Source organism: Artibeus jamaicensis, unplaced genomic scaffold, assembly GCF_021234435.1.
Source record: "Artibeus jamaicensis isolate MK-2021 breed Jamaican fruit bat unplaced genomic scaffold, CSHL_Jam_final scaffold_537, whole genome shotgun sequence".
In the NCBI taxonomy this organism is placed as follows: domain Eukaryota; kingdom Metazoa; phylum Chordata; class Mammalia; order Chiroptera; family Phyllostomidae; genus Artibeus; species Artibeus jamaicensis.
In genome coordinates, this window is record NW_026522047.1 from 31,028,632 (window position 1) to 31,046,940 (window position 18,309).

Consider the following 18,309-nt stretch of genomic DNA (forward strand, 5'->3'; position numbering starts at 1 on the left):
ATTTGGTGAAATTATCCATCCTTTCATCACTGTTATCTATCTCTTCCCCTATTTTTTGAACATATTAATCATACTTAAAGTCTTTTTGTCTCAACTCCAGTATCTGGATCATCTGTGTGTCTACTGCTACCTGCTTTTCTTCTAGCTAAATTGGTCATATATTCTTGCTTACTCACTTTTTTAGTTTTGGGGATTTTTGCTTTTTCACTAGAAAGTGTTTATAAAAGGACATAAAAGTCTTTAAATGATGCTCTCTTGACTAGCATCATTTAAAGATGAGGGAATGAGTTCCCCCACTTTTCTGTTTGACCGAGTGAAGATGTGATCACCTCAGTCCAAGTATAGACTGAAGTCGCTTAGTCCTATTTTCCAGTTTTAATAAGTTTCAGTCCTTATTGACTTATCTCTGTTCTTACATAGTGGTCCTCTTAAGATTTTAGTATGAAGATGGTGGATCTCATTCTTCTGAGCCATAAAAGACTGCCAAAAATCCACCTCTTTCCTAACCTACTTTTATCTTCTAGCCTTTGATGGCCTCAAAAATGTCTCACGGGGGATACAAACCTGTAAATAAACTCAGATCCTTTCCTCCTCAGAAAACTCCAGTGGGTTTTCATTTAATAAATGCTACAAGGTTACAGGAAATTTGGTGGAGTGCCGTAACATTTTCTGCAGACCTTGTACCCAGTAAATTTTCAGTGGCTAAAGCTCTCTAAATCTCTCAAGCTTCTGGTCTGCCACTCAGCCCCAAGTTGTCATGAATAGCTTAATCAGTTGTTTTTTGAATGTGTGTATGTTTGTTTGTATTATCTCATAGGAGGGGCTCTCTGTATAGGCTAAGTACAATTTTCAATCCATTTCCAGAACAGATAAATCCTTTGGGAGAAAAACCACAGGTGGAGATTCCTATCACCCTGGGATAAGTTCTTGCCATTTCATCATTCTAGCCAACCTAACCCTCATTACATTCACAGCTTTCTGTTGCAATAGGAGAATGACCACCTATTATATCTTACCCAAACATGCACATATTCACAATAATCTTTAAGGGAAAAAAAATAGAGAGAGACAGAAGCCCTCCACTGACAACCTTCTTTTATTGTATTGTTTATGATGATCTTATTGGTAAGAATAGAGATACTGAATATCCTTTTATAAGTTAAATATAAATTTATGTAAACAAGAAATTAAATAATAGTTCAGGAATGTACATATGAATTTAAACACGTGGAGATGATAGAAGTTAATGCCTACAGTTGTGCTCACTGATCTGTGAGGGCTAAGATTTATAATTTGACATTGGGGATTAGACAATACAGAAGAACTCTTCTTTTTGTGTTCCTTGTCACCTTTAAGTAAGGTTATCTGGTATAACCTGCCTGACCCACTTTCTCAGATTCTAGTGGGGTATATTAGTGATAGTATTTAATGATAGGAAATAGTGATCAAAGCAAAGTTGCAAATCTTGCTTTTAGTCTGTGTGAGTCAAGAGATTATTTCTTCAATGATTATTCTATTTTTTTTTCAGTAGGGAGATTATAGCTCACAATAATACTTCCTATCAACAGCACTATTTCAAGCTAAAAAATGGTAAGAGAACTGTAAATTCGATGATGGGAATCATTAATTTAATATAAAATTAATCTACATTTTTTCTCTAGCCCATAAATGCTATAATTCGATACTTTCAAATAGGCAGCACGAGAAAAACTTTTTATCCTATTTTTCTCAAGGTATTTAATCTTTTAATAGATTTACAGAGGGAAATTTATGAATTACAGATCAATTATAACAATGAATACAGGGAGGAAAATTATTAGCATATAAAACAAATGAATCCTACATTTAATATAACTATACTACTGCTGAATCATTTGTGGTGGGATTTATTAATCTCATTTATTTAGTGATACCAGAATTATAAATTTTACCTTTGATTGATAAAATTTGACATTAGCATCTTGGAACTTTGCTGGAAAATATCTTCTTCCAAACAGATTTGCCAATACTAACACAAGCTTTTCCATAACATCTTGAGAAAAATGTTTTGAGCCTACATAAAACAAAGTATTTTGTTAATATAAATATAGTATTTTAATCCCACTTTTAATGTTTAAATTGAATACTACTTCCCAATTCACACGAGCTGAATTTTTGACAAATACAGAAGCTAAGGAACAACTCTATCACCTAGGAGTTTTACACTTGTGCCTTCTTTTTCATTCTTTCTATTCCCACTCTGCTTGAGACCTCAGCTATTCCAAACACAAATCGCCTTATCTCCTTACCTGGATTCTCTCTTCTTCAGTCTGTGATCAGTTTTACACAGCATCAGATCAGTTTTACAAAACATTTATGATCTCATCTCTCACATATTCAACAATCTCCAGTTGCATCTCAGTGTATCATAAACACAATCCAATCCTTAGCCTAGCATTTAACTCTCCCCAAAATTCAGCCTACAAATAAGCTCTCCCTATGTTATCTTCCTGTCACTCACATTAAGATCTGATCAACTTGACATACTCTCTGTCCATCACAACACGTGAGAATTACATGGTAGTGGTTTAAAAGGTGCCCCACTGAGTAACTTGGACTCCATAGTCAGACTACTTTTATTTGCATCTTGGCTCTGACACTTACTAAAATTTTGTGACCATGGCAATTTTTTAACTTCTTTGTGCCTCAATTTCCTTACTCCCGAAATAGCAATAGCCGCATTATCTGGCTTATAAAGTTACCAAATTTTCTATCTTCATGTTTATAACTGTATACATTGCTCTCTCCACATACATACACAGCTTTAATACAAACTACCCATCTCATGCATGAAATTGTTTCTCCTCTTACAGAGCTTTTGGGAGGACAGGATTTCCTGAGTATTCTTTTTTCACAAACAGTCAGTGACTGGCAGAGTGTTTCGATCAGTTCATGAGAGATGACAGAGTAATGTTGAAAAAAGCAGATTTTACCAGGCAGTGGGAACTTTAAAAAGTGTAAGTATAAGTGGGAAACATCTCTCTCAAGAACACTGTTTATGGGGGTCTATTTAATTATAAAAATTAAAAACTGTCTTAGATGTACTATTACACAGGCACTACAAACAGAATTAATAAAAACTTATAAAAAGAATAAGCAAAAACATATTTAGGGAGAAAACAAGATTCTAAATTATGCAATTAATATAAAATGAGCTATTTAAATATAGTATGCAATTATATTTTACACACTGGGAGGAAATATTCACAAAAAATAGTAAATATTATGTTTAACATAATGCTTTCTTTTCTATAATGAGCATGCAGTAAATTTAATTTTTAAAGGTTTATTAAAATATTATATATTATTTAATGTGTCTGAACCATGGAATCAAGGAATCACTGAAGTGAATAAGTTGACATTTTAAAATAAGTATCATTAAATATAGCTGTCTCTCATATAATTTATATCAGTAGGTATATAAAAGTTTATTTTTTCTAATTTCCTATCTCTACATTACCTCAATACTAGCTTGTACTTTCTTCATAGAAAAATATCCCTGAAGTGCTAACTTCACTGCAGCCTCTGTTGCTGATTTTAGACTATACACAGGACACCATCAAGCTTACCTTTGTGGGTTGGCTGACAGAGCTTATGGAAAAGGCCACTTACAAGAAAACTGACAAAAACAAAATTCGAAGGCTCGTGGTAATGCAAATGTGATACAAGTCCAGCAAACCCTATCGGATTACCTTCTTGATTTAAATAGCCCTAAGGAACAAAAATAATATATTAGTTTGACTCAAGTCCATATATAGTAATCAGTAAGGAATGTATTAAGTGCTAGTTTAAAATAGTAATTAATACCAATATAAGAGAGAGTGATAATAATTACCTGGCCCAACTTTGATAATTATATCAATTATAAGTAATATTAATCATTGGATATGACATTTTAAAGACTCAATTCATTCAGCATGATAAGAAGCAGAGACAGTCCAATGTTGTTTCACAGAAAGACAAAGTACAGTTAGTCATACCTCCTTCACCAGTAACTGCAGAGAAAACAAGAAGTAAAGTTTTAGCATCTCCACGGTTCTGGGTTGCTTGAAGGACAGCAATGAATGCTTCAGCACTGACAGCACCTTTAAAGAAGAATACTTTAAATTACACATTGTTAGTGATACAAAATATAGTCATAAGTGATAATATAGGTATATTGTAATTTAAAGAATTTTCCTGTATATTATGTGATTTTGACATCTTAAAACCATTCTGGCTGTGGAAGGAACTGCCCCTCCCAGGGCTAGTTAATACGTAAAGATAACAGCTTGCCTAGAAGCGTGCCTATCCTCTGCAAACTATTCAATTCCAAGTTTACACCCCGAACTACTTTCTTACCTAACTCTCACACACCAAGCCAGTATTTCTCTTGCCTTAAATCACCTCCGAGGCAGACACCAGGCAGCTAGAGGACCATTTACATAGCCTAAAGCCCTCTGGAATTATTCAATTTAGTAAATCCTAGACTGTTCACTCTGACCTATCTCTCCTGTCCTGTAGAAACTTTTACAAAGAAAGAACTTTCTTCTGCGCTTGTCCTGTGTCTCCTGACCATCCCTGTGTGTTTTGCACCAAGCCCTGCATGGCACACTGTGCCTCCTGTGTCTAGGACCTATGAGGACAACACTTTATTTTTCTGAGTCTCTCCTCTGTCTCCTGTTGTGACCTTTAGCATCGGTAGCCAGTTAAGTATTAACAAAGGAGAAGGGAGCAAAGCTGGCAACATTTGTTTAAGTCCCAAAGCTACCGCTTCACAGACACCCCAGGGGAGAGCAGCATACTCTGCCTCTGAGGAGACAGAAAAGATGAGTTTTCTAATCTCCCCAGAGAACAACCACAGCAAGGGGGAAATTCCTTTGCTGGGTGCACGTGAAGTAGAAGCCAAAATGGTGCAGGGGTAGGTCCTCCTACTAAGTACAGTGAAGTAGAAGCCAAATGATGAAGTAGAGCTTTAAGGTGTGCACAGTAGGAGCCCAAATGGCAACCATAAAAGGGAAGAGTCTACCCTGGGAAAATCTGGGAAAAGGATTGGATACAATAAGGACACAAAATCCCAGGAGATCCAGGACTGCATAAGTGTAGGTCCCAGCAAAGCCCCAAGAGAACCCAGGAAACAGGTTAGACCATTTGAAAAACAGCCTCTTTTTTCTGAAACCAAGAAAATGTATAAAATATTAGCAAGGACATTGGGGCAGCTGCTACTGGAGCCTGCCTGCTCTCTATATCCCCAAGGGAGTATTATTTCTTTCTATCCCATAAATCTGTCACTATTCTTACACTTCTGCCATGTGTACACGTCTGAAATTCAATTCTCACAACATCGCAAGAGTCCATTTTCTTCAGCACACCCTCACCTGACTGACCATCACATAAACATAAACAAATATAAAATATTATAGATATTACCCATAACTACTGTACCACACAGATACTGTAATGAGGTGCAGAAGAGGGATCTTCAAAGTTCCCACAGCCCATGGTTGGAGGATGGGAGAAGGAGATGATACAGCATTTAAGATACTTTGCATAACAAAAGGCAAGATAATAGCTGTGTTACCACCTGGGCAAAAGGTGTACATGACTTCAGAATGTGTCCTGACTCATGACATGCTAAGGAGAAACAGAAGCCCCTGCGTCACTGAGTTACCCTTGCCCTGACTAAACATGGCAGCCAAATAAGGTAAAGCTATGGGGCAACTGGCAAAAGTAGCCTATTGTAGGAGAGGCTAGACACGAGGTCACATAGGAAGTTCCAGGTCAGCATTTAAAATAAGGTGGTCTGAAAGAGAAGGGGATTGGGTCCACCATGAGGTCCGTAGTGAGATAGCAGCCATGTAGGCTGTAGTAGGAGGCAGCCATGAAGGTTGGCCATGAGGAGAGAGAAGGAGGTGGTCAGGGAGCTGTGATCCAGGACAGATTCTGCTGTGCTGCCTTAGTGAGAGAGGAGCTATGTTTGCTCCTCTGAGGATTCAGCCTTGTGGCCAGGTGTAGTAAGGAAGCAGGCATGCAGTCTGTAGTGAAGTAGCAGTCATGCAGGAGGAAAGGGTGTAAGGAGAGAGCTGATGGAGCTGCCTAACCAAGCACAGATTAGTGGGAGGTGCGGAACTGTGGCTGGAGCCTGGAGACCTCTGCTTCTCTGAGGGACATATGGAGAGGCCACTCCTTGGGGACTTGTGCCTTCCAGGACTCCACCATGATCCACTGCAACATGGCACATGATGTCCTCAGCCCTATTCCATGGAGGCTGAGGACAAGCTGCCCCAGATCCTGAAGCAGAGAGCTGCTGCGAGACAATGGCGACTTTGAAACCACAAGTGCATTTCCACAGGGGAGGGAGAACTGTTTGCCTAGACAGCTTAAAAACAGATAAGGAAATGGGAAACTATTAGGATTGGTTTTGGCTTATAGCCTGGTGGGGAAGCAAAAGAAGTACTGGGTCTCGTGGGAGAGGAAGGCTCTGAGAAGGGGTGCTCTCAGCCCGCACCCCCTGAGATTTCACCCCTGTAATAAAAACCTGTTTCCTACAACACTAATTTTGGGTCATGTATCAAGGCGCCACCAGCATAGGCCCTACTTTGCTCGGTTACAATACCAGCAATACATAAGATTTCATATTACTTGGTTTGCCATGTTTTTACATGGCAAATCTGTACTTTAACAAACAGAAAATATCAAATAGAATTACCAGAAATGAGAGATATTCCCAAATAATCTGGTAATAAATACAACTCAAGTTTCAAAGCTTATAACTCTTGGATTGCTCTGGAAGAAAATAAGATACTGTATTATTCCATGTCCTGCAATATTGTCCCAAAGATAATGGAACTAGGTTGACTGAATCCAAGTAATAAAAATGAAAATATTGCTTGGTTTTTAGTGAAAGACAATATTGAGGTAGCAGTTTAGATATCTTTCAGTTGCACAGTAAAATGTCTATGAGGTACCAATTAAAAGAAAAAATTTCCAAGATGACCAAATTTAAGCCTTTGGATGTGAAAATTTATAGAAACTAAGGAGAGTCTCTACTCATAATAAGGCCAATGGACTAGATGGAAGGAAGGGAGGGGGGGAGAGAAGGGGGAAGGAAGATAAGGAGCAGAAGAAGCAGGTATACTGTTCATCACCTTTACTTTGGGGTAGAAACTTCTGAGGGCACCAAAAATGCCTTGTCTTCCAAACTGTTCTCTCTCTTTCTCTACATTTAGTCATACATGACAACAGCCAGAAAACAGCAGAGTGTGTGAGGGTGAGTGACTCATGGGGGTTCCCTGTAAACTTAGGGATGAAGGCCAGCCACATGGGTCTCATTCAGAGAGTGACCAACCCTGTTAGCGATGCATTCTGCAGTATACAGCGATGAGTGACAACTGCATGGTCAATGTGTCAGTGAGGCTGGCAAAGGTAGAAGATCCATTTTCAGTGCGGAGAAGCTACATAAGCTGAAAATCTACTAAATACTGAGATCTGGGCCAATACACATTCATCTAGCTTTAAATTTAAGAGGGTATTTAAACAGTATTTAGCTGGACAAAGAATGAAGCCAGAAGGGAAATCATACATCTTATTCCTTGACAAAACACCAGATTGGGATAGATGTAACTTGCTTAAAAAGTGAGAAAACAGAAAAACCTACAACAGAACTAAATAGCAGCACTAAATAGCAGAATCGATAGCAGAACTCAAATCCACATATGTATTACTAAAAAATAGAACCAAAACTTTGGAGATCCTCATCAGCAATGTGGAAGATAAATTGCATGTTCATTAACAATAAAGAACAAAAGAAAAAAAGGATTTTAAATTTAAAAATTATAACTTTTCCTGAAAAAAAGAAAAACTCAGCAAATTAAAACAGAAGCAAAGATCAAATTTAAGAAATATTTTCTTAGTTCCAAATCTACTTGAATGTTGCACAATCCAAATATACTTAACATTCCTATACTGTCTACTTAAAAAATGGTTAAAATGTGTATTTTAACACATAATATATTATGTGTATTTTAACACAATAAAAATATCTGAGCATGAAGCAGGAAGATTGAAGTTCTTATCATAGAAGAACTAAAACACCAATTTAAAAGAGGACCCACAAAATAGAAAATCTTAGGAAAAAGACTTTGAAATATAAGGATTAAAAAGAAAGATTCATAGAATTACATAGCCCTGCCCACCCCAGAAAAAAATCAAATGAACTCCAGGAGAACAGAAATGAGCGTGGGTCCTCTAGAGAAAAATCTAAGAGTTGATTCCTCTGCAACAGTTAATGGCAGAAGGTGATGAAACTCACTCAGTTCGATGTGACAAGCAAAGACAACAGTCTAAGAATTGCATGCCCACACTTACTTAAGCCTTTTATGTGTGAAGGTTACAGATGGCATTTCTCACATATGCCAAAGCAAAAAAAATAAACCATTCTCCTAACCTAACTTCTTTCCTATACAGAGGTAAAAATTAAGTTCTCAAAAATGAGCAAGTTTTGGTCTAAATGAACCTGGCCTGGAGCACCATCAACCAACCTAAGAGCCAATGCATCACAAAATTTCTACAGGAGTCCTCACCTCAGCAAACAGCATCTGATTTAACTGGGCATACTAATCAATATGCAAAAACAGACAGGAGGGGTCCCTGTCACAAGGCATCTCCACAAAGATGAAAAACAGATTATTTAATTTTGAATTTTAAATCTCTCATTTAGGGGTTGGGTGCAAAATATTTATCTGAGAAAACCTTTCAGTAAAATTTATAACCATATTCTGAAGTCTAATTTAATATAAATATATATCTGTGTTTAAAAACCAAATGCGCATCTATGCCTAGGAAACAAGTTTAAAAATATCAAAATGATAACATAATTGTCTTTGAATAGTGGAACTAGGTATGGACATTCTTTTTCTTCTTTCAACTTTCCATATTATCTAAATATTATTTGATGAACTTGGGTTACTTTTTTATGAAAAATAAACTTTTCTTTCAAATCATAAAAACAAATATTTTTGTCTTAATAGTAGAAATAGAAATCTAACCCAGATTTTTTTTAATCCATGGCCAGCATCCTTAACTACTTATGGGACAAGGTCTATCACACATGAAAACCATAATCTTGGATAATTCCAAATGTCCACCCAGCCACAGATTCTATGATTGATAAAGGAGACAAGCAAAATGAATTGTTATTCTTCCCCTCCACCCTGAGTGCTATATTATTCAAGACAGTACAAAAATTAAAGACTAATGCAACTGAAAGTTATTGCTACAGACTTCTGAAAGAACAGCAGACCTGCCCACGGTCTGGCCGGTAATGAACACTCTACCTTAGAAAATGCCAAGCACCGTACCTTCGCCTTGGCGTCCTCCGGGTCATCTCCCTTCGCAGCCAGGAGCATGAGTCGTAGAACAAAGGTGATGCTGAAGGGGAACTGTCCTCTTAGTTCAGGAACATTGGATTTTATGAGTTTTTCTATTTTGGGCAATGGAATATCAAAGAAATAGACATCTCCCATCAGGTCTTGGCCTCGTCTTCCAGCACGTCCTGACATCTGGAAGCAGAATAGAGTAACAGGGTAAAACGTACCAAATATTTTTTTAATTTTATTTTTCATTGTATTTTTGTCCATTACCATTCCTCCCCATACACTCCCACTTCCTGCAATCACCGCACTGGTGTCCATGTCCATAACTGCTTTTCCCCTTTTTGTTGGATGCCTCTCCATGGGGTTGGAACACATAAATCGTTCCTATGTCTCACCATTAAGTAACTGAAGGAAAAATCCAACCATGCACTCCTTACAGAATTTACCAGGCTGAGACAGAGCTAAAACTGGGACATTTATTATTATTATGAACTTATTTCATGCCAGAAATCATGCTAGACATTTGTATTATACACAGAACAAAAAAAATACAGGAAGCCAAGACTAGGCTCTGATTTCGACTTTACGTACTGCTTAACTTATTACACAAATTCTCCCCCTTCCCATCTGCCCCTTCCTCATCCCTTTCTCTAGCACTCTCTCTTACACACAAGTGTGTTGACAGAGTTACAAATCACCATAAAAACTTGCCCATATTGAGGAAATACATGGGTAAGATAAAATTCAGAAACACTATGTGTAAAAAGCAAGTTAAGAACAAGCTCCTTACGGAAGTTCTATTACGTCGGAGTTATTAAGTGCTTAGGATGTGCTAAGTTCTTGAAACTTTTTTGTATGCACACCTCACAACTATATGGTAAGTCTAATCATTACCCCCATTTTACCACATAGAAGCTGGGACAAAGGGAATATAGGAAATTTGCCCATAGTCAAACAACCAGGTGTTTCCTTGGGAGATCCAGGATTTAAACCCTGACATTTTTACTCCTAAGTTTATTATCTAAAATAGCATAACACTCTGGCTCCAGGGCCATAAGCATGAGACTCCCGACATTGCTAAAAAAGGAGAGCTTGTGCATGGCATAGAAGCAGGACAAGAAATAAAAACGACAGGGGTTGGAGTGGCGGGAAATAAGAAGGACAATACAGCCAAAAGAAGCATTTAGAGAGAAAGGGAAGGGGTTGCACTTTGATAAAAACTTGAATATTAGCTGATATATCTAAATTTCATGCCTCTCATAAAAATATACATCAAACTTTGCTGAGCAGGAAAACTATATGAAGACATGCAGGACACATGCAGGACATAGAAGAGTAAGAAGAAGTGAAATTCAGAAAAATTATTTTAATAATACAAGGCCAAGAATGTCTGATGAAATATTGAAAAAGAAATTACAAATCAAAAATTAAATACCGCTAACAGGAAACTGATGAAATGGGCTCAGTAATAGACTACACGTCAGCAGCCAAGAAGGGAGAAGCATCAAAGCTCCAGAGCACAAAATCGTGTGCACAGCAGATGAGTGAGCGCACGCTCATGCTGAACCCTCAGCGTGCATCTTCCCTACAATCCACTTCCTTTAATCCTTGCCAAATGGCTGTGGAATGTTAATTATCATTTCTCTTCCGCAGGTTAGAAGGACCGGGCAGTTTGATTATCTCACCCAAAGTCATATGTCTAGTTAGTGATGATCACATAATCCCAAACTCACGAGCTTTTCATTATTCCACAGCTAAAAATGATAGTCAGGCATGAACAAATGTCAAGTGTACTAGCCCATAAATTGTGGCCTGTTCGTAAACTGAAGTCTCACTTTTTCTTTTTACTATTTTATGGCCATATTTTAGTGATGCAGTGGAGAATTTGTGCACGTCACAATACCTGTCTGTAATTTAAAGCATCAAGATAGATTGAGTTTTGAGCAAAAACCACAGATTTACAAGGCATGTTTATTCCTAAAGCAAGTGTCCCGGTAGCGGTCACCACCTAGAAAGAGAATAGAACAATTACCTCATGAAATAGGATTTCTATAAAGTGCCACACAGCTACTGAACTTTGAACTTCAGTTAAACCACAGTGGTATTCTTGCTATTTCACAAACACATCAAGCACCTTCTCAGCTCAGGGCCATCGATACCAGTCACTCTTAGCTCTGTGCATAATATTCTTTTCCAGATAGTCTTTTATCGGGGGTATTCAGTTCTCCGCCCAAACATCAAAGAGAAATTTCTGGCCTGCCATATTCAAAATAACCACCTCTATTCTCACTGTTTCTCTCCCTATCCTACAGTATTTTTCTTCACAGCAGGAGAAAATTAATGACGGCCTCAAGTAATACCGTTCGCTTGTGTACAATCCTGCACCAGAGCCCAAGCCCCATTCAACATTGCAGCCCTGTTCAGAAGACTGACTGGTGCATGATCAGTGTTCAGTAAATATGTTTAAATAAATGACTGGAGAGGAAATTTCCTCCTGAAAGGGTAATAATGCTTTTCCAAGCCCTGGGGCTACATCATGACTAATTCATTTGTGAAGGTTATTTCTATGGCAATAGCATATCTAAGAAATATGAGCAAAGTAAAGATCCATTTCTTCCCTGAATTACCAGAACCAGAAAAGAGGTAGGGCAAACTTTAAAGTTTACCAAACAATCTACTTTTGCTTATATTTTCATATAATGCTGGGTTTTCCTAATTGCCCTTTCTCTATATATATACTGATTATCATATGTGCCATGGTTAATGTTAATGGTTAAGTATATGTGGTGATTTTCTATAATTATTCTGTAGTGGAGATCTAGACACCTGTCAAAATGCAACACACCATTAACTGTTTATCTAAAAATAATGAGAATAAAAATGAAAAAGACCATTACATTTGAAATGTAATGAGCATGAATACCTTTATAAAAATGTATTCTTTGTCACTAAGCTAGCATTATTTCCCAGTCACTTCTCTATCAAGATCTAGCAGCTACTATATAAAAGGTACTATTTTAGATACAGGATGTGCCGATCAGAATACAGGTGCCTCTTTTCCTCAATTGAAAATCATGTAGAAATTTTTTGTCTTGAGCTACTGACTTTTAAAATAAATAACTTATTATTTAAGAGAAACACTAGACAAAGTTGTTAATGATATACTTTGTTTTTTCCAGATTACATATTCATCCTTTAATTATGCTGTTGGATTTTCTTCAACATTTACTTAAGATCAAAAGACACTATTCAGAGTAGCAAAATCAACTTCAAACTCAATCTCTCTCTTCCTCTCTCTCTTTCTCACATAACACACACACAAATACGATCTACATCATAGTGTTACAGCACGCAGCTGGTTAGGTATTAAGGAAAGGGGGCCCAGACATCTAATTATGAAGGATTAACTAGGAAGGGGCAGCTTTATAGCCACTCCAGGCACCAGAGCAAGCAGGAAAGGTTGTCTTTCCAATCTCCCCAGGTGACAACTGGCCTGCTCCCCCTATCAATGCAAACATAAAGAGGAGGAGTTTACCCTGGGGAATCTGGAGGGAATAAAACCAGATAGAATAAGGGCATGAAACCTGGGAATATCCAAGAAAGGGAATGCATAAAGGGAGGCAGTGGCAGAGCCCTGGGAAGTGCGAGGAAAGATATCGGACGACGTGAAAGAAAGCCCATTTCTCCCAAGCCCAGGGAAATATAACCAAAGCTTAACGAAGGTCCCAGGTGCTCTCTTTCTCCAGCAGCTGCACGGAGGATGGGCGGAAGCACAGTGCCAGTCACAGTCCTTGGGAACAGAGCCGGGACTGGACTGCTGGAGCCTCGGATGCCAGGCGAACGGCACTGCAGCTCTGGGTCCTTCCTCCTTTACTCCTTCCACGGTGCCATATAGGCAAGCTGCTTGGTCATGGTTGAGACATGGCCTGAGTCCTTCTTTTGTTTTTGCCCCAATAAATCTAGCCACTACACCTCCAACCCTCCTATGCAGGTGTCCCCGAAATTTGTTTCCTGCAACAGCATAAAATACTGTTTCCTCTGGTAACGATACAACAAAAAAATTTGATATAGATCATTTGAAAAAGTCAGGGTCTCTTTTAAATATTACTGGAGATCTAAAGGACTAGGAAATGATATAAACTGACTTCGTGAATTTATCCAGGCTACCCCCATGCACCCTCATGGGACATAAATAAAACATAACACGGGTTTGGCTTGCAGGCTATTTCAGGAAATCCTCTTCTTGTCCACTCTCAGTGATAAGAAGGAGCGCTGAGGAGTGACACATCTTAGAACACTGCCAAGGTATGTGGCGGGCTGCAAGGAAGCGATACATTCTTGTTCTTCTTTTAGCTATTTTGAGAAAAGATCTAATCAAAGCACTATCACGTTGTCCAAGCCCATAAAAGAATGTCTGTAGCTAAAATTATATGAGCAGCTGAACCAATTCCCTAGATATTATAAATTTAAAATGCAAGGGGTTGTTCTAAGATCAGCATAGGTAATCTAACTACAGAAATATTTGGAAAAGTATCTTTATAGGGACTATTTTAATTTCATGGAAAAGAGATGAACGGAATGACAAATGCCAAAACCTCTCTCTCAATTAAGTGAGATGGGAAATATGGAGTCCTATCAGGCTTCATAAAAAACAATTAGATGAGAAAAAGTGGTTATTATTTTCCCCTTTTCTTGGGGTATACATCTTTATGTAAACACAACTTCAAATTTTGGAATGACAGTATTTACCTACCCTAACAAATCCTTTCCTAAAGAGAATTTCAACTAACTGCTTTTCTTTGAAGTTCAAAGCACTGTGATGATATCCGACACCCCTTTCTGCCAAAGCCTTCAGTTCTGCACCTTTTCTTGTGAATTTTACTCGATCGAACACCATCTGCAACATCTGAAAGAAGCAAGAGTTTTAGGAATTTTGATCATTTTTATCTAATTTTAACTTAAATCAGAATAGAGTGTTTGAATCAAAATAATAGATATACTATGTCATAATTTGGCTACAGAGGCAACTGTTTGGAATTGACTCAACCTGAGCACAAAGACCATTTGAGGGCAGTAGCAGTAACTACAAGAAACACTCCCTAGTCTTGAACAGACCTTGCCCTGCGGCACCACGGCCCTCCCCTCTGCAGGCTGCAGGGGTGGGAGGTGCTGACCAAGCAGTAGATCAGAGACCCAGTGCAGGACCTGCTCCCGCCAGAGGCAGGTCATCTCTCCAGTGGATCCTCAGGGGTCTCAGGGAAAAAGAGAGTTCTCCGAAAAGACAGAGCAGGTTCCCTACCCTGCATGGTCTAGGAATGCTACTTCTCACTGTAAATTGGTCACAAGTGGCCCTAAAAATATTTGTGCTCTAAGGAGGAATTCCACTTATGGACAGTTATATGTACAAAGATAAACACTGCTTAGGAGGAGAAAAAGAAAAATAACCCCCAAGACACTTTAGTTATATAGTCATCTGTATAATGCATTATCAAGGATCTACTAAAAATTATGATATAAATACATTAAGAAGGAAGAGACCATGAAGTTTACAAAGAATGTACACATGTACATTCTTTGTAATGGATGTATGTATATATGAACAGGGTGGATATGTGTACAGGGTGGGGCAAAAGTAGGCTTTTACAGTTGTCCATATACAAAATAACACAATAATTAATAAACAATAACATAAGAACAAACTCTGTGTTTTGTGTACTCAAAACTGTAAACCTACTTTTGCCCACCCTATGTGTGTGTATACATATTTTGTGCATATGTGTTCATGTGTGCGTGTGTGCAGTCACAAATGAATGGTATCAAAGGTTCATCTTGAAGAGTAATAATTACTTCTGATGGACAGCATTGCTTTTTAATGCTACTAACTTGTATTTTCAAGCCTGTCTGTTATAAGCATGATTTATTTTATCTAAAAATGTTTAAAGAAGAAACAGCATACCACTTACAGGTATTTCAATGGTTTTTTTGGGTGGAATGTTTTGACTATAACATAAAAAGTTTCTAAATTTGAGAGATTCTGTGCATATCATTTAAAGTATACACAGATTTTACTGAATATTTGAGGACTACAGGTACCCAAATATTCAAATAAGGCAGATGAGACTATGGCTCAGAATTCAAGCTGTGAAAAATGGATCACAGAAACAAATAATGAAAAGGCCAATCATTCTCAGAGGTTAGTTGTAAACAAGCAAGAAATAATCTATAAAGCCCTGGTTGCCATGGCTCTGTGGGCTAAGCACTGGTCTGCAAACCAAAAGGTGGCTGATTCAATTCTCAGTCGGGGCGCACGCTGGGGTTGTGGGCCAGGTCTCCGTTTGGGGGCATGCAGCAGGCAGCTGATCAATCTATCTCTCACACGTTGCTGCTTCTCTCCCTCTCTTTCTCCCTCCCTTCCTCCCTCTCTAAAAGTAAAACATAAAATATTTTTAAAAAGAAAGAATCTATAAATCTAATTCTGTCCTTTTCAGCATGTTCTCTAGAACTTTTAAATATTATGTGTAGCCAGGAGGTCATGAACAGAGATGTCCCTGGCAGAGATCGAACTTAGCTATTACGTTCAACACTGTCTATCACGGACAAGCAATGGCTGGCGAGTGAAATCATTTCCTGGAGTGCTATTTCATTGGATGTGCTCACCTCCGTGCTCACTGCCTTTTGATCAGCATATGTACACTCCTGTGGGATCTCCAGGTTCTTCTCTAAATTCCTGAGTAGATTATCATGTTCAGCTTCATATATTAGGCTTTTATCCATTTTTCTGGGCTTCTTCTGGCTTTTTTCCTCTCTGTTCATAAAAATAAATTTTACATAATGAGTTTGGCCATTTTAGGAAGCCTAAGATTCCCAAATCTTCCTCATAACCCAAACATTCACTCCTGCATACATCTTAACACCCTGACTCAATTTTCTTCTCTAACGCACTTCCTCATTGGCCTCCAGAACTTGTCCCTATAAGAAATTTCTATGTATATGCACATTTTCTCTGAAGGCTTACTACTGTTCTTACTGTAAGGTGCCTTCTTGTCAAATGTTTCCTTCCCTTTTTTGCTATAAGGGAAGCACTATGACCTTCTCCCACATGACCTTGACAAGTGGTCCACTTTCTAAACTGATGATCATTTTCTCTTAACCTTTGTAACACTAGGCTTGAGGGTAAGGTACGTGACCTTCTAGCTCTACAGTGCCAACTGCAGGCCATTCTCCTTCTTTCATTGTGGTCGATGCTATAATTGCTTTGAGTTTGGTTGCAAAGGGCTCTTGGCTGCATAGTTCCCTGCAGAATGACCCTCAATTGGCAAGCCTATTGGAAATTCCCAGGGGTTACAGCCTCTCTTGGGAATGGGGAAGTAGCCCACAGCCAGTAACTGAGTGATAGGAGGTCCATAAGTTAGCCACTATAGGAGACCATTCTGTGTGGTGTGGGAAATGTAGTCCAGCTCCCACTCGGAAAGGCCAGTGGGAAGCAAGGTCCGGCACACAGGAGCCACACCCATGAACAGATTCTCCTGTGGGGAATCAGGCCTGCATCGTACTTAAGCCACTTTGAGACTTGCTTTTTGCTAAAAATCCCTCACCCTGAATTGAGGCAGAAAACATTTACTGCTTATCTTTAAAGTAACTTCCTAAAATCTATGATAAACCTCCCAAGGAGGAGTGTAACCAGTTCAACCACTTCCCCCCTTACATTTGCAAATACCCTTCTTTTTTGATATAATTAGCAACATCCTCTGCTTTCTATAAAAGGTAATCACCTAAAGCAAATTTATGCATAGTAAATGAAGACCATCCTCAATGTAATGTGCCCCAAAAAGCAATAAAAGCCTATCCAGGCAAGTGACAGGCCAGTCCTCTCTCACTCAGAGAGTGGCCATGCCATCCTTTTTCTCCACAGGACTTCTGTAGTCCATATAAATTTGTCTCATTTCATCCATAACACCATGAACACTGTGGGCTAGTGTCCACATTCAAACCACCTTGACTCAAATTGGGACAATTCTGTGGTGCCTCCAGATCTCTCTGTTGGACCACCCTCAGAATATTATTCTAGCAAAACTCACATCCTTGCTTATCTTCACCTTCCCTCTTTTGCTTCCCTCACTTTCTTATAGTCCCTCATAAGCACACTGCTTCAATAAATCCCTTATACAGATAGCCCATCATAGCGGGTACCACTGGGGAATCTGACCTACGACATCACTCCATAAACCCTGGTTTAGATAACCCTGTGTGACCAGACTCGATTATTCTTTGTTCCAGCGTAACAGCCTTTCAGAGATGCCCAGGTCATTTATCCTTTCTTGGATCTTTCAGTTTCCTGGATGTGCTCTTAACTGTGCACATAAGACGGCTCCAAATAAGAGATGAATTCACTTGTACACCATCATCCAGTGTTCTCACCTCCAGCTAACACAACGCAGGGGAGAATGCCAAGACTATGGGAAGGCCTGGCCCTACTGTGTGCAGAGTGAGGAACAGAAGCCCACATATTGCTGTCTGGCTATGACTTTTAAGTCAAGATTATAAACTACCAAATAATACGTTCTATCCTCCTACTTTGACAAATATAGCTCCCTAAAAATTTGGAGTTTAAAAGGGTAAGAGTGAGCTCTAGGTGGGTATGCATAAACTCTACTGACTCACAATTTTACAGGAATGGATACAGATGGAGGAGGACCAGAGTGGTACTTTCCAAAGTACAGGGCCCAGGGCAGGGGCCCCACTCACCCTCAGTATGACAGTGGGGCTAAACAAGGTATTAAAACATTCTTTATCTTTTTATAGCTCGAATTATTGGTCACTAAGTTCAACTCGAAATGGTAGCTTCTAGCGAGCTGAAAAAAGAGTCTAATCAGAATATCAGTTGCTGATCTTCAGTCCTATGGTGTCTCTCTCTGGA

General features: G+C 38.7%; 1 protein-coding gene across 5 annotated transcripts in view; it reads right to left on the reverse strand.

The window, feature by feature from the left end:
• The window catches only part of LOC119054886 (probable ATP-dependent RNA helicase DDX60), a 100,440-nt gene that overhangs the window by 13,833 nt on the left and 68,298 nt on the right, over positions 1-18,309 (reverse strand). For 3 of the 5 annotated variants that reach the window (XM_053658356.1, XM_053658359.1, XM_037152925.2), the window contains 7 exons: positions 16,050-16,197; positions 14,146-14,298; positions 11,296-11,400; positions 9,378-9,578; positions 4,020-4,124; positions 3,609-3,750; positions 1,932-2,053 (listed from right to left, as the gene is read on the reverse strand). In XM_053658356.1, the coding sequence (XP_053514331.1) occupies positions 1,932-2,053; positions 3,609-3,750; positions 4,020-4,124; positions 9,378-9,578; positions 11,296-11,400; positions 14,146-14,298; positions 16,050-16,197 (976 nt within the window). Of the gene's footprint in view, positions 1-1,931; positions 2,054-3,608; positions 3,751-4,019; positions 4,125-9,377; positions 9,579-11,286; positions 11,401-14,145; positions 14,299-16,049; positions 16,198-18,309 lie in introns of those variants that run through there. The other 2 variants (XM_053658357.1, XM_053658360.1) reach the window with 2 other exon arrangements.